At 37.6% G+C, this 21,408-nt stretch overlaps 3 protein-coding genes across 3 annotated transcripts; 2 read left to right on the forward strand and 1 right to left on the reverse strand.

The window, feature by feature from the left end:
• The first annotated feature begins 1,401 nt into the window (after nt 1-1,401).
• Nucleotides 1,402-6,541, forward strand: tmem220 (transmembrane protein 220). The gene is made up of 6 exons (XM_034040980.3): nt 1,402-1,750; nt 2,204-2,233; nt 2,623-2,683; nt 3,583-3,706; nt 6,034-6,093; nt 6,290-6,541. Exons 1-6 carry the CDS (start codon nt 1,616-1,618, stop codon nt 6,420-6,422), a joined length of 543 nt encoding a protein of 180 aa, XP_033896871.1. The 5' UTR covers nt 1,402-1,615; the 3' UTR covers nt 6,423-6,541.
• A 2,276-nt stretch (nt 6,542-8,817) lies between these two features.
• On the reverse strand, nt 8,818-12,745 carry LOC117424544 (manganese-dependent ADP-ribose/CDP-alcohol diphosphatase-like). Its single transcript, XM_034040978.3, has 4 exons — nt 12,548-12,745; nt 11,037-11,677; nt 10,800-10,922; nt 8,818-10,026 (listed from the first exon to the last, which is right to left on the reverse strand). The coding sequence occupies exons 1-4, from the start codon at nt 12,604-12,606 to the stop codon at nt 9,731-9,733; spliced, it is 1,119 nt and encodes a 372-aa protein (XP_033896869.2). The 5' UTR covers nt 12,607-12,745; the 3' UTR covers nt 8,818-9,730.
• Nucleotides 12,746-12,846: 101 nt separating this feature from the next.
• On the forward strand, nt 12,847-20,455 carry LOC117424545 (protein SCO1 homolog, mitochondrial-like). The gene is made up of 7 exons (XM_034040979.3): nt 12,847-13,161; nt 14,088-14,219; nt 15,006-15,096; nt 16,650-16,847; nt 17,432-17,524; nt 19,370-19,485; nt 19,950-20,455. Exons 1-7 carry the CDS (start codon nt 12,847-12,849, stop codon nt 20,082-20,084), a joined length of 1,080 nt encoding a protein of 359 aa, XP_033896870.2. The 3' UTR covers nt 20,085-20,455.
• The last annotated feature ends 953 nt before the right edge of the window (nt 20,456-21,408 follow it).

The raw sequence follows: 21,408 nt of genomic DNA on the forward strand, positions 1-21,408 counted from the left end.
AGTGATATTTAAAACTAATTAGTTTCTTTAATTAGCATCACACATGTCTCCAATCTTGTAATCCGTCATTAAGCCTATTTAAATGGAGAAAAGTAGTCACTGTGCTGTGTGGTATCATTGTGTGCACCACACTGAACATGGACCAGCGAAAGCAAAGGAGAGAGTTGTCTGAGGAGATCAGAAAGAAAATAATAGACAAGCATGGTAAAGGTAAAGGCTACAAGACCATCTCCAAGCAGCTTGATGTTCCTGTGACAACAGTTGCAAATATTATTAAGAAGTTTAAGGTCCATGGAACTGTAGCCAACCTCCCTGGGCGCAGCCGCAAGAGGAAAATCGACCCCAGATTGAACAGAAGGATAGTGCGAATGGTAGAAAAAGAACCAAGGATAACTGCCAAAGAGATACAAGCTGAACTCCAAGGTGAAGGCACGTCAGTTTGTGATCGCACCATCCGTCGCTTTTTGAGCGAAAGTGGGCTCCATGGAAGAAGACCCAGGAGGACTCCACTTTTGAAAGAAAAACATAAAAAAGCCAGACTGGAATTTGCTAAAATGCATATTGACAAGCCACAATCCTTCTGGGAGAATGTCCTTTGGACAGATGAGTCAAAACTGGAGCTTTTTGGCAAGTCACATCAGCTCTATGTTCACAGACGAAAAAATGAAGCTTTCAAAGAAAAGAACACCATACCTACAGTGAAACATGGAGGAGGCTCGGTTATGTTTTGGGGCTGCTTTGCTGCGCCTGGCACAGGGTGCCTTGAATCTGTGCAGGGCACAATGAAATCTCAAGACTATCAAGGCATTCTGGAGTGAAACGTACTGCTCAGTGTCAGAAAGCTCTGTCTCAGTCGCAGGTCATGGGTCCTCCACCAGGATAATGACCCAAAACACACAGCTAAAAGCACCCAAGAATGGATAAGAACAAAACATTGGACTATTCTGAAGTGGCCTTCTATGAGTCCTGATCTGAATCCTATCGAACATCTATGGAAAGAGCTGAAACTTGCAGTCTGGAGAAGGCACCCATCAAACCTGAGACAGCTGGAGCAGTTTGCTCAGGAAGAGTGGGCCAAACTACCTGTTAACAGGTGCAGAAGTCTCATTGAGAGCTACAGAAAACGTTTGATTGCAGTGATTGCCTCTAAAGGTTGTGCAACAAAATATTAGGTTCGCGTAACCATGTTACATGAGGTAGACAATTGTGATTAGAATAGCAATAATGTTGCGTGCATCACGTGATTGTTTAAATTTTTATTGCGTGTCACATTCCACATTGAAACAAAGTTTCTTATCACATTACAACAGTACTGTAGTGGTGTTGCACTGTTTAGTACGGTGCTCTTACGCTTTATTTCCCCCTCTTAAATCGATGCTGAATAATGCATCGGGCTTTGACAATGGGCTTTGTATTGGTTTAGAAGATCCTACATTGAAAAAAAGGAAATGCTTGAAAAGTGTTTTTTTCTTCTTTTTTTCCTGTAAGTTTGTATATTGATACGCCGACTACCGTCATTATACCAGAAGTAGAACTACACTTCCCAAGTTTCAAAGGAATAACTACCCATGTGACACGCGCGAGTTTCCTCTGAAAGAAGAACCGAAACACCGAAATGAGCAAGCAGAATACATTACGAGAACATATAAAACCTAACAGTCATTCGTCATGTTCTCGATGTTTTCATGTTATGTGGAGAAGCTGCAATCTGTGCATGTCTGTCTTTTTTGCATTAGCGGCATACGTGCAGGTATGTTATTATACGGGGCTTTGAGTGTATCTGCTATGTGATCGAGTTCTGTTACATTCATTGTTATGGACAAAGTTTAACGCACTACACGCTGTTATAATCAAACTGTATACTATATAAGCCGTGTTGTCTAAACATCATAGCAGAAAATAGTAAATCAGTTCGATTACTGGTTATTACAGTATAACTTAGCAAGTGAAAAACTGGGCCGGGAGCTAAAAACATAAATAAATGGGAAACTTACTTACTTTAAACCATACGGCAACAGTATCAGACTTTTGTAGACGTCTGTTTAATATTGTGTAGTCAATTACCCGGTTATTTAATTCCTTTGTGTGCAGTATAATATTGTCATGACAGATAACAAAAATTCAGCCAATTCAGTGCAGTAGGAGTATGTTCTTTCTTTTTTTGGTATATAAATATTAACCTACCATATGTTTTTCTTTTTAGATTAATGACCCAGATGCAGCCATTTGGATGGTAAGTAATTACTTGGCTCATTGAAAATAAAATAAACTTTATTCTCCACTCCACTTAGTTAGAAGTGTATAGGATCCCTTAATTCAGAAATGTACACTGTCATTTTTAATTTCAAAGTATAGTCTAAAATAATTCAATTGTGTTTACAATCTATCTCATAACATTTAAGTTTTATTGTTAAACATTTGGTTTTACAATATACACACTGTGCAACATGTTTGATGAAACAATCAGCCAGTCAGGTTGAGGCACTCCCAGTTCTTATTTCAAACCACAGTCCTGCACTGCAAATCATACTATTTTTGCAATAAAGAACTTCAGTTCTCATTGTATTGTGTGATGCTCAAAAGTTTTGGGATTTCTAGTCATTGTTTTGCTTTAATTCACAGGCAGCATATGCCATCCCAGCTGGTTTATGTTTTTGGGTCAGCATCAAACCTATGATTACAGGTAGGAACTAGTTTGGGCAATTAAAAAGCAATTGACACCTCAATAGTTTCAGATAACTTAGTCATGCTGAATCTATTCTGTATCTCTGGGTACTAGTGAACTGTAGTTGTGCTATTTTATGTTATTAACTTTGTTTTTGATTGATTTTTTTTTTTTTTTTACCTGACCCTCCCATTTTGAATGTCGCCTCAAAGCTGCAAACCACTTTTCGATCAGGAGGACTGAAGACCAAAGGGCTGCCTCAATTCTGGCTTCTTTTCACTGTGCAAACATAAGCAATGGATGTTATCCAGCTACTGAAACCTGAAGGCAAGGGACCCACCCTGGGAAGTCTCTGCCTGGATTCATCAGGAACCTGACCAGTTTGGGTCTCCTGAAGTGTGATGAGGTGAATTCACCAGCCTAGATTGGCAATTTGGTGAACAAGGCGTGCTGATCCAGACCACAAGACAATATCTGGTCGAAGGTTAGTGGTGGCAATCTCAGGTGGAAAAATAAGCCGTTGACCAACATCTGCCAGCATTTTCCAGTCTCTAGCAGCTTCCAGTTGTCCTGGGCGAGGATTGGTTTTAACACCTTTTCTTGGTGGTTGCTCTCCTGGGCAGAGGAATGTTGTCTTTTGTGTGTAATGTTTTGATGGAACAGATGGCAACTTATTGGTCATGTTACGCTTGTCTTCCAATGCTAAGGCCAAACATCGCAGCACCTGGTCATGGCGCCAAGTAAACCGTCCTTGGCTAAGAGCCACCTTACATCCTGTCAAAATGTGCCTTAATGTTGCAGGTGATGAACACGAAATAAAAATAAGCAAATGTATATGTTTTGCTAGATATAAAGGGGAAATTATTTCTGTAAAGATGGAAATAAAAGTTTACAGTTTTTAATATATTGTCTTTCAGAGAATTTAATCTGGAGAAAACTGTGTGATCTGCACATGTTTCTTTGTGCCACAGTTGCTGGTATCTTGGGATGGTCTCTGTACAATAGTGCAACAAAGAACATTATCCATGAAGAAGAGGGGAGGTATGCTTATATCATTAACTTTCACTGGGTTTCCAAATTCTGGTATACAGAGAGGACACTACAGTTTCAATAAACAAATGCAACACAGGCTCCTGTTGACAGCATAGTATAGCCATCTGTCATTGACTCATATATTGCAATAGCTATGAATACAAGAAGTGCTCACTGCTAGTATAACATCCTCGACTTTCTTATATTTTATCCAGTTGAAACGCTTGTCATCTCTTACAATGAAGCTATTGCTAAAGTGAAGCCTCAAACAGTGGGACCAGCAATGGCCAGAAACTGTGAGGCGTAGCCAATGATTTTTTATTTGGTTAAATGGTATGCAAAGAATGACAAAGAAGTCATATTAACTACTCTCTAGGACAGTGTTTTTTAACCTGTGGTACGCATACCTTTACGCGTACAGGCTTGCCACTGGTACGAACCGACAGTTCTTTTATGACGACATGATTCTTCAAAACACAATGCTCCCTCAATCGCACCATCGTAATGCATCAATCTGTTTGTACCACTGAATCGCAGGGAAATGATAAATTATGATGCAGGGCTCCAGACTGCGACTAAAACGGTTACAAATCCAACAACAAAAACATTTTGACAACTTTTTAGGGGTTAGGCACAAAAATGCTGCATCTCCATTTAAAAGCAAGTGTCAATATTTACAAATGCGACATGACTGTCGGTGTGTATATATAAACTCATATCACATGCTTTAATATACTGAAGTGGGATAAAGACGGCAACAATTTGATCGAATAAAAATGCTTGGCAGTTTAGAGAGGTATATTAACACCAGCAGAGTATGGAACCCCAGTTTCTTGCAACAGTTGTGATGGTGACCAAACATGTGTGAGTACTGTTGTGCAAAAAAAGTAGCTTAAAATGAACAGTTGCATTTAAAAAACGTAGAACAAGAATAGCAACAAATACAAATGCACTAAAGGTGTGTGTATTGCACACGTGCCATTAACACAATGCCCTGGAAACTTAAAATAATTAACGAAGGGCTGTAATGCAGCAAGAATTAAACAAACAAGGAAGTGAAAAGGTTAACGTACCAAGCTGAAGAAAGTTATCTTTGTGAACTCCAATAAACCAATGCTGCCTTTCTCCAGTCAAATTGCAGAGTGCCTAAATACAGTTTTGAGTCAACACGCTGTTGCGTCTTGCATCCCAGATATAACAGATTTAGTTGTTTACCGTCAGCAGTTTAAGTATGATTTAATTGCACAAGATTCCAGATGAGCTGATAATATCTCTTTAGCCGAAGAAGCAGGCACAGTAATTTAAGAACAGCGTTACCATTATGTAACACGGTACGTAGCGTGAGTTTTGTACTAAAACAGTCAGCAGTTGCAGGGAACACAAAAGTTTATGTCTCAAACTGACCATTTAAAAAACGTGACAGCAGAACGCACAGAAATAGTTGGAACTGTAATTAGGAAGTATACTATGTAATGCAGGTTACTTAATTGCAGTAAACAAAACAAAACAAAAAAACATGCCATTTTACTAAATTTAGCTCTCAGATTGTGCTAATGAAAATATGATAATGTGCTTGCTGTGGTGTATTTAATATCGTAAATATAGCAGAACAAACTCACTGCAATTTAAACTTGTTTTTACTGAAGAGTAAACGGTATGTAAATAATAAGAGCTGCCTGTGTTACATGCTGTCAGATCAGGATGTCTCGAACACTGACCATGGCAGCTGCAGCATGGTGTCACCATATTACTGTACAACTCTACCCAATTAAAGGCGCGGTCACCAATTCTATACACAGTACTTGCAAAATATAAAAAATATAAACATGCAGATTTCGTGAATAGATTAACCATTCAGCAGAATGAGGCAACAAACAAGCGAGTACAGACGCAAACCTGGTTGTAATGGGTAAGTCTCGGTTTTACAACAGCAGTTTAAGATTGCCGATAGTTACTGGTACACCTGGTGGTCCCTGCTGGAAACACTGGTACTTGAGATGAAAAGGTTGAAAACCACTGTGCTAGGATACAAATAAAGGTGAGCAATTTGAGCAGAGAGGAATTTCTCCCATTGGTGCTCTGATCTTCCTTCTAGAAAGACCAATGCCCCATCCTAAAAAGACTGCCTGTGTAACTTCTATTCTATTAATGGGATAGATACAGCATGCATACATTGTGTTTTTATACTGAAACCACTTTCAGTTAAGCAAGCATGAAAAATAGGCAGTTGAACCATTGATTGAAAGACTAGCAAGATCCCAGCACACTGCTCCTAAAATGTTTTGCTGTCCAGTGCATTAGTCACAGTTTATTAACATTGTTTTACTGTTTTTCAGGGAGTGTTTTGGTTTGGTATTAATAGCAGTATGGCTTCTTCTTTGTCGACATTCAGAAAAGTGAGTGTTGTTGTTTTTTTTGGGGGGGGAGGGGGGTGGTTTGGACAATTGCTTTAGCACTGAATATCCTGTAATAGAAGGTATAGGTTTCTTTTATAATGTATTTTGTAAATTGATAAACAATATTAAAACAAAAGGCACATTGGGTTCCCACATGCAGTAATATTTTAGTGTAATTCATGATTTCCCCTTTCAGGACCGGAGTTGGTGGCTTAAGACTTTTGACTGCAGTTGCTATCACCATATTTCCATTTGTGGCTTGGCTATACTATTACATTAACAAAGAACTGAGGTCCAGCTGGCCCTCGCACTGCAAAACTGCACTATAGACCCTGGAGAATATCAACTGGACCAGCCTGTTCAACTGTGACTCAATTACTCGCATATTATTGATTAAACACATTTAAATACAGTATATAAATATAAATAAAACACACTTATTTATAGATATATGGTCTATTTTGTTCTTCCAAAGAATTACAAACAAGAAAGACAATTTATTCTTGTTGTTGTTTAGATTCACTTGAATGTAATTTTCTGTTTAATATAAATAAAACACAATTATTTAGAGATAATGGTTTACTTTGTTCTTCTAAAGAATTATAAACAAGAAAGACAATTTATTCTTGTTGTTGGTTAGATTCACTTGTATGCATCCTGGTGCCTTTTTATTTAAAACATCCATGTGGCCTGTCAGAACCATGCCCAACCTCCAAGTACATCTGGTACCCCAGAGTGTAACCATTCACCTGTCTCCCTGCAGCACTGCTGCAATTGGATTTAGGAAATATCAAGCATGTTTTACTAATGGTTGTACTGGAAGTGCTTGGAAGTTTGACTAGAGCTATACTGTGGATGGAAGTCACAGGGGTTTACGTTTCTTGAGTATAAAAAGTCAGTAAAATGTGATGACTGAAACAGAAACTGGTACAAAGTGAATCTAAACAACAATGCATTACTTAAAGATCACATGACCTTACCCCTGGGATGGCTGTTTGCTGATAGAGCTCCTGTCGCCTCTTCGCTATTTCATTTATAATTGAACAACTTACGCTCTTTATATTATTTTTTATATACAAATTGTTTACTTAGCATTTTTGAATGGCTACTTCACACAATGTACCCATTGCTTCCGCTCAAACCACACAGGAGGGAAAATGCATGAAGAGGTCACTGGGCCCCGATGATTGGGACGAATCACAGGCTTTGCGGCCTGTGATTCAAAACATAACCAAAACAGCTACTATCCTCAGTGCTCTTAAACAGGAGGTGTTTGATACTGCTTCCTCTATGAAACAGCTAACTGCCAGGCAGGATATCACCAGAGCTGATCTTCGACAACAGACAGACGAAATCAATCGCTGCAACACTTGTATTGATGCTATGCAGGATAAGGTGGGGGTCCTTGAGAAGAAACATCGTCCCTGTAACGTCTGGTGGGGCTTCCTGAAGGGGCTGAAGGCGATGACCTTATCCACTTTCTTTAGCAGAAAATTCTGCATTGGTATCCGAACCTGAAGTCCTCTGATGACCACCCTTTTCTGGAGTTAAATAGAGCGCATCGCGTATACGCAGGTGGCCCTCGGGATTCCAATAAACCAAGTACCATGATATTTCAATGACTTTGTTACACTGACCGACAACAACTCCTCCAGGCTGCTCGAAGATCTGCTCTGGTCATCGTACAGGGGCAAAAGCTCTCTTTTTATGTGGATTACTCTGCTGTCACTGCCACGAAGAGGAGGGCCTTTGGTGAAATGAGAGCGAAGCTTCGCTCCCAGGGAGTGGACAGTTTCTTGGTGTATCCGACTGTTGAAGATTAATCATAGAGGGGAGCATTCTGGTGAAAGTAGGGAAGGGGAGGCTGAGATTTTGAGATTGTGGGGTAGATAGGAAGCAGAATCTGTGAGCAAGAGGGAGTACAGATGTTAATTGTGGCTTGAGCTTTCTGATATGTAGTGTGCTCCCTCTGACTCTTCTTTATCACCTTATTTTGCTGTTGTTGTCATTACTATTCTGCTGCCCCATAGAATATTTTATGGTTGTCTGAGTGCTATGTCTTTTACTCATCCATTCTCCCTGATCTTTATCTCTATTTTTGACCATGGGTAGTATTGTCATTAATTCCTGAAATTTGCGAGGGGCCAATCATCCTGTAAAGAGAGCACAGTGCTCAGAGTACCTTTTATGAAAAAAAGGTTGATATTGCATGTTTGCAGGAAGCTCGTTTGGTTTCAAGTGATGTTGCTCGTTTTTAAAATAAACATAAGGTAATTGCATAAGTATCCTGTAATATTTTGTGGTTTGTGAAGTCCACAGAGATTCAAAATATATGAATCTCGGACCACGCCCTTGTGTCTTACACTTTAAATGTTTCATTCTACACTTAGCCACTGCTAACACGATGGCAGCATGGGATACTGCTGCCGATAAAGAGGCACAGTTGTTTGAGTAAGATCAAGTGCATATTATGACATGCCCCCTAGGATAACTTTCATTCAATTAATTAAGGTATATTTTTCCTTTGATGTTTTAATAGTTTATTGTATCTTGTTGTAATATTCTTGTTTTTGTTTTGATATTATGTTGTATTTCTGTATTGTTGTGATATTTTTTTATCTGTATTGTTGCCCCCATTTCCCTCTTCCCAAGGGGTAGGGAAAAGAAAGGAAAAATTACAAATTGTTCACAAAAAAAGAATAATACATTACTTGAGAGAATTAATATCTTACACCTATACCAAGTTTTTATTTAGTTAGAATGACAAACATTTTAGATAAAATAGTAAATTCCACATCAACTGAAAGAACAAATGCGCAAGTGCAAAATAAATAATAAACTGATAGTTTTGACAAGATCTATTTATTTATGTTAAACACTTAATACACTAGTAATAATTCCTGAGCACAATTATGTATCAAGTACAATACAGTATACTGTACTTACAATAATGCATGAGCTAATAAAGTTAATCCTTATATTATGCTTCTTTATGACGTAACAGTAATAAATATTATCCCTTTGATCTGCAACATACAGCACTACAATAGCATTTAAGTGCTATTCACAATGAATGTGCTACTACAATCAATAATGGACAATAGTCATCAATAGGTCAACCGGTTAAGCATTTAAATACAGATTTCAAACCAAGATAACAAGTGATTAACACATGAGTTTGATGTTCCTAATTGAGACAGGATGTGTGTCTGCACCCATTTAGGGTAGGCATTACATATGCATAACCAATAGGGAGATTACCATTGTTGAGGGGCCAAAGCTCAAAACTCAACAGCAAGTGTGGCTCAGCTAAGCACTTGTGGAACTATGATTGCGCGATAGACATTTTTTAGATCAGCCAAATAATCTTTATTTACGGTATAGGAATCAACAGTGGTGAAGAGTTTAACATATATCAGCATATTTAATTGTTTTTCAAAGCATTGCACGTTGCCAAAGTAAATAAAGAATACACCACAGTGCAGTTCTTTAACTAAAAATAATTTAATAAATAAAAAACATTGTCAGTTGACACACACAATAAAAAAATGAAACAAAAAGTAATATCGACTAAAAACGAATTTGACATCACATAGCCTTGTACTGTGTTTCACAGGTGAACCAAACATACAGAAAGTTAAAATGATGGGTACAGTAGTACTCTGTCTTTAACTCTACCGTTTCCCTTTAAAATCATTCTGTCCTCATATACGTACATTGTACCAAATGCATTGCTGTCTGGTGGCGTTTCAATCACCCCTTCCAATGTAAGGTGATGTATTCCACACTCATCCACGCAGTAACCACCGTCATGATCATGGCCTGCCATGAAACACACCACACACTGGTGGGAGTGCAAGACAGAAAGCGCCTCTTCATAGTTCCATGCAAGACAGATGGGGCTTGTAGAGGCTGGGTATATGGGAAGATGACCTGGGGAAGATTACAAATGATAGAATTCAGTGGAATAATAAAATGAGTCATTAGTCATAGACTGTACAGAATGTGATCCAGGTTTAGGAGCATTCACTTGCCTGTTTGATAGCATGCGTTTAAAGCTTACTACAAACACAATCCTTTTTTCGCTAAACACATTTTTCTCATGTAATCAAAGCCAGCACACAACATAGGCTTACCATCCCTGCCAAAAAAGCTAGTACTTGCTATAGAATTGGAGGAAATTACACCTCAAGAACATTGGTTAAAGCTTAACAGATGCCAATTTTGTTGAAACCTGTATTTCTCGGTTGTCTTCAAAGCAGACAACACAAAGTAAACATCTATAAAGCTAGGAATAATATCACTGGTGGCCTTGTCATTTTGCAGTGCTACACCCACACATACACAGCCATCCAGCCGAGGACAGGCCAGACCATGAGAGCAATGCTGCATTTCCATCTGCCATTGGGGCCAGCTTGAAAGCAATTTGACATCAGTCCCCTTCTTTCCATAAGCAGGAGATCGAGTTTTTGAAAAAAAATCTACATTCTGCTTTGAGGAGTAGGTGTGTGTGTGTGTATTTTTGTCTTCTTTACCATACCATATTGAGATGTAAGGTAGCGACTAAAATGTATTATGTTTATGCTACTAAAAAAGAAACCAATTAATTTGACAGCTTGCAGACTAACCTTATGTTTTGATGTACAGTATTTACCAGACAGTCTGACCTACTCTACCAAGACACATATCTGAAGAATTACACTTACACATAACTGTGACCTTTTCTTGGTTATTATCTGCGAAGGTCAGAACATCGTTTAACCAGTCAAGCTGCTCTCTGCTGAATCCTCCATTGAACTCGACAAACTGCTGTTTCATTCCTGTAGGTTCTGTGAAAATAGGAAATATTGTGAGCTGCCTTCAAGAATTAGCTCTTTCTGAATGATTCAAAAGGCAGAACAAACATCATAGGTTTAATGTATAAAAAGCTTAAAATCAGATACCTGGGGGAACATTAAGATTTTTATTCTTGTTATGTTCTCGTAGATATTTAAGAGACTGGTAGTATTTCCTGCTTGGTTCTCCTCTTCCTATTATGCTTATGTCATAGGCGTCAAGCAACACAAACCGGAAATTAGGAGCAGGGCTAAAATGGTACGAATAGCTTGGCTCTGGGTTATTTTCCTCAACATGTTTAGAAGATTGAAACTCTGAAGTGCTTTCCAAGTGTTTACTATTAAGAACAGAGTTCATTAGGTAAGTCCTGCTGAAGTTGTAAAATTCATGGTTGCCCCAGGCATGATGGGCTTTAGCTTTGCATTTACTAAACCCATTTACTACTGTTTCAAGAGCCTTTTCTGAGGTTTTGCGTGGTTTATTAAACCCATCAATAATATCACCAAGCTGTAGAATAAAACTGGGTTGGACTGGCTCCGCATTCCACTTCTCTGTAGCACTGTTCAATAAACTGATACTGTTTCTGTAATATCTCTTCCTTGTCTGTAGAAAGTTGAAGCCGTCTTCGATATCAGCATACTGTATATCTGCTATAACTCCAAAAGTGAACAGTGGTTGTGCATTTTCTTCCATTTCTGTTCCGATTTTGTTAGCTGATCTCCCTCCTGCAGCACACCTTCTATAAAAACTTAACAAACAAGACACATTTATTATATTTTGAAAGGTAATCAGAAAAGAAAATCATAGTACAGTACGCTCAGCTACTCAGAACTCAGTCTCTGGTACAGAACAGTTCTGAACTGTAAGCGGTAGGCAATATGTAGGCAATAACATTGGGTGCATTGAGGCATGAGGTATGAAATTACCACACGCCCTGGGTGCATTGTGAGGCACGAGGTATGACATTACCACACGCCCTGGGTGCACTATGAGGCATGAGGTATGACATTACCACACGCCCTGCGTGCATTGAGGCACAAGGTATGAAATTACCACACACCCTGGGTGCATTGTGAGGCAGGTATGAAATTACTGCACACCCTGGGTGCATTGTGAGGCAGGTATGAAGTTACTGCACAACCTGGGTGACCATGAGGCAACCTTCTATAAGTCTTCTTAGGAGGTTTCTTGTTTGGGAAAGTAATATATGTATTGGTTTTGAGCATAGGTTTTACTGTATACAATTAAGTCAGTTTAGTATATCTTTATAGGTTACTCCTTATATAACAAACAATTTACTTAAATAAGTTGTCTGCTATGTTTACACGTGTCATATTGCCATATAATAATAATAATAATAATACTAATACTACTACGACTACGACCAATAATAATAATAATTTTAAAAAGCCTACATTGTTAATGTTTTTTTTTTTGTGTGTGTATATATATTATATATATATATTATATATATATATATATATATATATATATATATATATATATATATATATATATATATATATATATATATATACACACACACACACAATCATTTTCACATACATTATTGCTAAAAGAGGAGACTGAACAAACCGGTTACCAGGATGTAACTTACCCCAAAAAATTACCGTCGCCAACTGAATTATTAAGAAGTGTCCGTTTTAATTTAAACATTAAAAATACTGTAAACAAGATTGCAGTAATAGACTACTGATTTTGCCAGGTTATACATTGCTTATGTCCGGGTTAGACAGGATGGCATTTCCTGTAGCGCAGGCATCCTTCTCATAATAACAAGTATATAAAATCCACAACTTCCTTCACTTTGAACACAAAAAAACGAACGAGTTTAGTTTAAAAAAAAAAAAGCCCAAATATACCTGCCCTATAAAATGAAATAATAAAGGCCCTGCCATGAAGTTCGGCTTTGTGGAAGGTCTTTTCCAGTCGCCGATGTTTCAGTTGCGTTCTCTTTTGGTGTTGGATAGGAAGTGCCAGTATGTGACTGTAAGAATCAATGTGCTGCGTCAGAAGGTCAGAAACAGCACTATGGCACCAGCTTTAGTATCAGTTTGTAGCCGTCTGTGTTTACTTTCTTGCAAGCTTAATCATGCAGTTTTACAGACGGGCTTCACATCTCAAAGTGTCTTCTTTTTTAACAGTACACGAAACGGGAATGCAGCAGTTTCTCAAGCACTTGCACTGCGCGGCTTCTCTGGGCTGGCACCCGTAAGTAAAAGATTAAACAAATTGCTTGCAAATTTGTCAGAGCGCAGATGACGGAACATTCCTTTAAAAAAAAACAACAACAACAACAAAAAAAACCACATATGCCTGATAACCTAAGTGTATACAGTTAAGCTTGTTTTCCTTTTATAACATATCTACATAATACAGGTTCTCAGATTATGCAGTGGTTTTGTAGAATTAATATTATTGGACTTAATTTAAACGCACCTTCTCTATATTCTGAAGTGTTCTACAGTCATGTTACTTTTTTATTTACTATCCATTGCACTGTATGTTAACAAAAAAAAACAAAAAAAAAATTACATCTTGTTATGGATACAAAGTTGTTGCGTCTTCCTGGTACCCGACATTAAGTTTGGTACCCGATGACCTGAAACTCCAGGGCATGGATGGTCAAAGTGCAATGAGACCCTAATGCAAGGTTACGGTTTGTCTATCTATAATATTGTATTTGAAATATTGACATGCGTTAAATGTAATGGGGGAGGGGAGGGGAGGGGAGGGGAGGGGAGGGGGGATAAAACATGTAGAACCAAAAGATTCTAATTCAGATAAGCAAAACAAGGAATTTGGCTCCTGTCTAAAACTGATAAGCCACATCCCTGATCCTAGTTATGTTTGGTACAGGGTTTGGGGCAGTGCCATTTTTTCAATTGCAATTCCCAATTCCAATTCTCGTCTGTTCCAAGGAGGAAGGAATTGGAGTTGGAAATGATTAAAAGGGAATGGGAATTGGGAATGGTATTGGAATTGAAAAAAAAGGAATTCACTCCAACCCTGGTTAGGCATGAGGCTGTATTCCTACTTATCCAGTAGATCTGAGTTAGGATTATCCCCACCGAAACTAGTTTTGCTGAAGTAAAATGCATGTTAATCTTAATCTTTTTTTTAAATCTTGATTTTAGAATAAACAATTAAGAAGAATCTTCGTTCCATTGGGCAGAACAGGGACAAACGCTCAATATAATGCCTCTCGAACACTTGCTGCATTGCCTCCACCTCCTCCCTCGGAAGACAAAGGTCCTAGAAAGACTGGGGTAGGGAGCATTTTAAATGTATAGACTGGTTGTATGTAGATACTATACATTAAAAAAAAATGTAGGACCTGCAGTCAGGCTTAAATATTCCACATACATTAATGGAGACTATAATAGTCTACTCTAATTTCTAGAATTTTGTATTTTGTGGAAATACTGGGGGAGAACGTAAAATAAATGTGCAAAGTATTCTATCAGTTGCATGTATTGTAGGCGGTATTATATAATACCTGCATTTCCCTTTTGCAAGTCAATTTCAGTTCCAACAGGCAAGACAGTAGATATGACAGACCTGGGTATGGGGTTTCAATATACACAACTGCACACTTTGATAGTGTTTCACAAGGAACAGTCTCAAAAGACATTACTTTATTTGCCATTCTGGAGTGCAAGCTTTGGTGCAGCTTAAATCCCTAAATGAAAATGGAAGAACTAATCATTGGGTTATGGTAATTTATCCCTCCAAAATCAATGTATATATCCAAGAGACTCTTCACTTTGAAACAAGTGCCATCTGACTGTCCATGGTGGTCCTACAGGTGTTAGTCTAACCTGTGTACTTACTGTGCACATTCACTGATACACATGGGAATGTACTTTTCAGTGTAATAATGGTAGCTAGCCACCAGATTCTCAAAAAACACACAATCTTAGCTTAAATGTGTTTTCGCTTCAACAATTATAATAGTGATGCTATGAAGTAGTATATTGCTCCTTAAAGGTAGAAGAACAGAACAGGACTGCAGCTGTTATTTTTAAAATATATACATTTTTTTTCTTCAGTAGCCTGTTACATGGAAGTCTCTGGTGATAACATTTGCAGTTGGTGGAACACTGCTGGCAGGAATGAAATACTTCAAGAAAGAGAAAGAAGAAAGTAGGTGTCTTAAGTCATAGTGTATCAGAAGAACACGGTTGTAAATCAATCATACCAAGTAGTCAAACAGTGCCTCCTTGTGGCTGAAAGTTTGGTTACATTTTATGTTGATTTGGTTTAGGGCTAGTTTTGTTATTGTTTTTCCCTTTTGAGTCAGAAGACTTGGTTCGTCATTATTTTCACCTAACACTGTAACCAAAATACAGTGCACTCCGTTTATAAGAATTACTGATATAAGAATAAACCACATATAGTGATCAAAACCACTGGGACAAAATCATTCCTATACTAACCATGCTAAAATACTCTGCTTGTAAAAATTTAAGCAATCCGCTTATAAGAATCATTTCGGGGCAAACTGCCTGCATGTAATATGATACTGTATCAAGTGCAATGATGTGTACAGCCAATAAAGCTGTTTCTGAATTTGAATTTGATCACATCTCACGTGATTAGGCATGTACGCAGCGTGTATACAGTATAATCCCTGGTGCGCAGTGACTCCCAGTAGAAAAAAAGCAAGTTGCACAGTTTACGTGTGAGTCGACATGGCAGGTATTTTCTTTTGTTTTCTGTCAGTGAAAATGTATATTCAATAAAGTGAATACACATTCATTGATTACATATTGAGTACAGCACTGTTATTGTGTGATATGCATGTAGAACAAGGGGGATTGCGTAGCGGCGTGGTGAGGAGGGGGGATTGCGGAGTTTTGCATCTCCACTTAGTGAAAAACTGAGATTTGCATTGCAACTGAAAAAAGCAAGCCACAGATTGCTTAAATGTAGTGGTAGTCCTGACAATAAAATACTGTACTGTAATGTCATTTTAACTCAAACGCCATTACACGTATTATTATTATTATTATTATTATTTATTTCTTAGCAGATGCCCTTATCCAGGGTGACTTACAATTGTTACAAGATATCACATTATTTTTACATACAATTACCCATTTATACAGTTGGATTTTTACTGGAGCAATCTAGGTAAAGTACCTTGCTCAAGGGTACAGCAGCAGTGTCCCTTACCTGGGATCGAACCCACAACCCTCAGGTCAAGAGTCTAGAGCCCTAACCACTACTCCACACTGCTGCCCCAACACTACATGGCAGTTAAACTAGGCCCTCACGAGACGATCGCTTCTGAAGTATACTGTAGTAAAGTAGGATTCTGCAGCCTTGAGTAAACATAATTGTGATCATATAACAAGTTGCTTATTGAGCACCATTGACATTTGTATACTGTATTTAAACTGCTGATGTGCGGAGGCACGCTTTTGCTAATTGTAATCATATCGGTCCACTTTTAAGAGTTAGCCGCTCATAACAATCAAATCATTCGGGATGGATATGATTCTTGTAAACATAGTGCACTGTAGTGTTTTATAGTTACATTTGCCACATGTTTTCCATCTGCAAATCTCCTTGATGCCTCCCCTAAATAACGCATTTTGACCCCAGCATTCTGTCTCTCTTCTTTTTTTTCTTTTTTTTTCAAATCGCTGCGATCCCTGTTTAATCTTTAAGGTGGGGACATGTTTGTTTTACAGTGATTGAGCAGGAGCGAACAAGGTCTTTTGGTAAGCCAGCCCTAGGTGGTCCTTTCTCCCTCATTGACCACAACAACCAGCCCAAGAAGAGTGAAGACTTCCTTGGCCAGTGGATTCTTCTGTACTTTGGTTTCACGCATTGTCCAGACATTTGTCCGGATGAATTGGAGAAAATGATTGAAGCTGTAGATACAATAGGTAATGCAAATCTGCAGAACTGTTTACTGTTTATATAACTTGCAACATTTACTTGAATCTTTCAAGCAAACATTTTTAATGGAAGACCTGTAAAGCACTGTATACAGTATGTTATTGGCATAATCGGTATAACAGTAAATATAGTATAGTAGTGTTATTTAGGTAGACACACTAGAGCAAAAGGTCAGACATTTGAAGTTGTTAAGTCAGTGTAAAAAAAAGGTAGCTGTCATTAAGGTAATTGAAAATATTTATATTGACCATTCATTGGCAGTGAGTCTTGTAGCACTATGAAGAAAACGTTATTCTGGTATATAATAAAAATGTAATACATTTGTTTTCAAACACACTTTCTCTTGATAAAGGTATGTTAAACATGCTGAACTGCTGGGAAGTTGGCTCTTTTGCATCTGTAGTTGTAGGAATGTCCAGTAGATTCTGCTATAACCCTGTTTTTAAAGCTGGGTCCTGTGTCTCAGAATAGCTATGTGGGAAGGATGCTGTTGGTTTCTAATAAAAGGAAACAAATGTAAATATATACCTTTTTTTAATGATTTTTTTTTCTTTTTTTTTTTTTTTTTTAGACAAAATACCTAGCCTCCCGAATGTCACGCCTCTCTTCATTACAATCGACCCAGACAGGGATAACCCAGAAGCTATAGCAACATATGTAAAAGGTAAAAGTATGGTGGGAATTTTCAAGTGCACATTCATTGTACATTCTGTTGTGTGCAAACACGATATACAAAGTGTATCATCAATAATTGTAAGACATTGTGATGTATAAAACTGTATCATCAGTAGTGGATTTAAATATTAATACCAAAAGAAACTTTTAAAATTCAGTGGCAACCGTGTTTCTCAAAGTCTTCAATGATGTTTCTTTTAGCATTTAAGAGATAGTGCGCGTCGATTATGGCTCTACTGTGTGATAGTTGACCGCGACTGGAGTTCTGCGTCCTGAGCTGAAGGCGAGGGCACTAACGAAAGTCAAGATCAACTATCACTCGGTAGAGCCATCATCGAGAGGGCACTGTCACTATTAGAAAACCATTTTTACCATTGTTTTCTTAAAAAAAAAAAAAAAAAACACCTTAACCTGGGTTTACCTTGAACTTGTACTGATTCGTCAGGTACCTTTCCACTGAGTAAAGACTATTCTAAGAAAATAGTCCAGAACATTTTTTTTTTAATAAAGAACAAGGATGAGATACATATAAAGAGAAAAACAATTAGTTTTTATTTAATGAATCAATTTTTTTGGTTTGTTAGGGTTTTAAAGCCCCATTTATAATCAAGACATTGCCTGAGGAATGAACGGGAAAATTACTGAACAGTCCGTGTATGATGGAGTCTGAACTACCAATACAATCTCTCTTCAACAACAACAAAGCGAGACGTGGACAGTAACATTGCTCTATTCATATATAGATTCAGGATGAGAGGCTTTGGCTGAAACATGGTGAGTTAGGAGGTATTTCAGAGTGGTATTTAATTATTTGTTTATTTAGCAGACGCCGTTATCCAAGGCGACTTACAGAGACGAGGGTGTGTGAGCTATGCATCAGCTGCAGAGTCACTTACAATTACGTCTCACCCGAAAGACGGAGCACAAGGAGGTTAAGTGACTTGCTCAGGGTCACACAATGAGTCAGTGGCTGAGGTGGGATTTGAACCGGGGACCTCCTGGTTACAAGCCCTTTTCTTTAACCAGTGGACCACACAGCATCATATTTAATGAGAGATTGTATTGGTAGTTCAGACTCCATCGTACACGGACTGTTCAGTAATTTCTCCGTTCATTCCTCAGGCAATGTCCTGATTATAAATGGGGCTTTAAAACACTAACAAGTTAATAAAAAAATAATAATCGATTTACTACATAAAAACGAATTGTTTTTCTCTTTTATATGTATGTCATCCTTGTTCTTTATTTAAAAATTGACAGGACTATTTTCTTAGAACGTCTTTACTCAGCGGAAAGGTACCTGACGAATCAGTACAAGTTCAAGGTTTTAAAGTGTTTTTTTTTAATAAAACAACGGTAAAAATTGTTTTCTAATAGTGATAGTGCCCTCTCTATGATGGCTCTACCGTGTGATAGTTGATATTGACTTTCGTTAGCGCCCTCGCCTTCGGCTCGGGACGCATAACTCCCGTCACAGTCAACTAACACAGTACAGCCATCATCAACGGGCACTATCGCTTAATTAGAGCCTGCTAGAACTGGAAGCTGATTGGCTGATGGTACTGAATCATTTTCTAATACAACTTAAAGCACAAATTGTTTAAAACAAACACACTGATTTGGGCTCAAGTAGTTCCTCATCTCCATTTAGGGTATTGTTAAGAACCAAAGAAGAAAAATATTCAAAATGTACTGGAATTCCTCTTACACTTTCTAAAGTTACAATTCACATATATTACTCATGTTCAATACCTAAATCTACTTGAAAGAAAATGCTAGAGACATAAAAATAAAAAAATAAAACATTTACTTACCATTGAAATTTGATTTCTAGAATTTTCTCCAAAGCTGATTGGACTAACTGGGTCTGCTGAGCAAGTGAATCAGGTGGCCAGGTCGTACCGAGTCTATTTCAGCCAAGGACCCAAAGATGAAGACAATGACTACATTGTAAGTTTATTTGACAAGTCAGTTCTCTTATTTTGTTCATTACTCCCATTGTAATCTTTTCAGCAGTTTAGCTACATAGGTATTTAGCTGCTTCTCTAGAGCAAGGAAACTTGGCTGATTGCAGTAGTAGACCATAGTGAATAGTTTTACATGGTCAGGTGGGCCAGATTCAAAAGCCTTTTACTTCACGTTGTTGTAAGAACTGTTTTACTCTGAAAGGAAAGTACACCAGTTTCAATGACTTTTACAGGCCCCAGTTTGCACTGATCGGGACTACCTCAACATTACTGTAGGTATTATGAAGCCCAAGCACTCACTTTTGTACTGTCCTTGCATTGGTCAGTTTTGATGAGACTTCTACACTTCTACTGCTACATGGAAAAACCCAATACATTTTTGCTTAATACATGTATATGGAATATATATATTTTATACCAAGTAATCATATGTAATGTGTTTTTCAGGTTGATCACACCATAATAATGTACCTGGTTGGACCTGATGGGGATTTTATTGAATATTTTGGCCAAAACAAGAAGAGCACAGAGATTTCAGCTTCAATAGCATCTCATATGAGAAAATATAAGCAGAAGAAATAGATTGTTGCACCAGCAAAAGGGACTCGCCAGCCTTAATTAAAACAGAGCAGTAGAACTCCCTTTATCTGAAACCAGCTTTCAGAAATGCGCTATTATATGGCATGCCCACTGGTCACTGAACTAATACAGTGGAGAAACAAGGATTGGCTAATTATTAACTATACCTTATAATGGGATAGATTCGGAAAAACTATTTTAAAACACATTTGGTAAAAAATGTCCCAGTGACAATTTGAAGTAGATGCTTTAAGAATCTATTCCACCTTATTTGATGATTTGCACTGGTTATAAAAAATAACAACAAAAAAAAAGTCTGTGTAAACGTCCCGTAATCAGAACACCAAACAGCAATAAAACCATCCAAAAACAGACTTCATTAATACAACGGCTCTCACTCTCAAATTAGTGGAAACCCTGCGCCACTCTCTCTGGCTCCAGCAAAACTCACCACACAGCTGGGCCTCACCTTCTTTCTGGCCAAACTCAGATACACTCCAGCCTGAAAGGCAGGTGAATTCAGATTGCATGTCCAATGTTCCAGGAGAAGTTCAGATGAAATGGGTTTAAAAACATCAATAAATAAATCACAGAGCAAATAAAAGATTAAAAGGCTACAATAATCATGTTTACAGAAGTATTATATATTTTCATGTACTTATAAATTGTTATGGTTCAGTTGTAGACATTTAAATTATTATTTTTTTCCTACGATTTAATTTTCTTCATACCATGTAAGGGATTAAACTGTTTTGCTGGCAAGTTCCACCATTAATTAAAATATGTATTTTTTTTATTTTCCAGTTACTTTTTAAAAATATAAACTTAATAGGTAAATCAATACTTGTTTCAGTAAAATGAAATTTATGATGTCATTATTTATAGAAATGTATTAAACTACATTTACAACAAAAACAAGATTCTGCAACTTGTAGAAGGTTCTCCCGATTGCTCACAGTTTTTTTTGTTCAATTTCATTTTTGATGTTCGTCAAATCAAACCCAAAAGTGAGCATTAACACAAACCTGTTAAATACCTGACAATTTTAGGGCATACATTAGGGCTTTAAAATATTAAGAACAATATACTGCCACAATCGGTCATACGTCTTATAATTTGTATTCCTTGAAATGCTGCCAGCAGTGAAGAGGCATTTGTCATACAGTACTTCCTTGTGACAGATGAAGTCATTTGCTTGAGCTTTATTTAGCACATTTAATAATCTGAAACTGAAGTGACATTTACACACAAGTCTTAAGGAGTTTGCCTAGGTTACTGCATGGATTAGGATGGAGAGTGATGCTATTCTAATCTATTTGTTACGTAT

Source organism: Acipenser ruthenus, chromosome 19, assembly GCF_902713425.1.
Source record: "Acipenser ruthenus chromosome 19, fAciRut3.2 maternal haplotype, whole genome shotgun sequence".
Classification (NCBI taxonomy): domain Eukaryota; kingdom Metazoa; phylum Chordata; class Actinopteri; order Acipenseriformes; family Acipenseridae; genus Acipenser; species Acipenser ruthenus.

Coding starts and splice junctions, on each gene's coding strand:
- tmem220 (XM_034040980.3), top strand. CDS start 1,616: ATGAGCAAGCAGAATACATTACGAGAACATATAAAACCTAACAGTCAT. Junction 1,751..2,203: donor CATTAGCGGCATACGTGCAG/GTATGTTATTAT, acceptor TTTTCTTTTTAG/ATTAATGACCCAGATGCAGC. Junction 3,707..6,033: donor ATCCATGAAGAAGAGGGGAG/GTATGCTTATAT, acceptor ACTGTTTTTCAG/GGAGTGTTTTGGTTTGGTAT.
- LOC117424544 (XM_034040978.3), bottom strand. CDS start 12,606: ATGTTTAAATTAAAACGGACACTTCTTAATAATTCAGTTGGCGACGGT. Junction 11,678..12,547: donor GGCGACGGTAATTTTTTGGG/GTAAGTTACATC, acceptor TTGTTTGTTAAG/TTTTTATAGAAGGTGTGCTG. Junction 10,027..10,799: donor AGAAAAGGTCACAGTTATGT/GTAAGTGTAATT, acceptor AATCTTCCCCAG/GTCATCTTCCCATATACCCA.
- LOC117424545 (XM_034040979.3), top strand. CDS start 12,847: ATGAAGTTCGGCTTTGTGGAAGGTCTTTTCCAGTCGCCGATGTTTCAG. Junction 13,162..14,087: donor GCTTCTCTGGGCTGGCACCC/GTAAGTAAAAGA, acceptor TCTTGATTTTAG/AATAAACAATTAAGAAGAAT. Junction 17,525..19,369: donor TATAGCAACATATGTAAAAG/GTAAAAGTATGG, acceptor TTTGATTTCTAG/AATTTTCTCCAAAGCTGATT.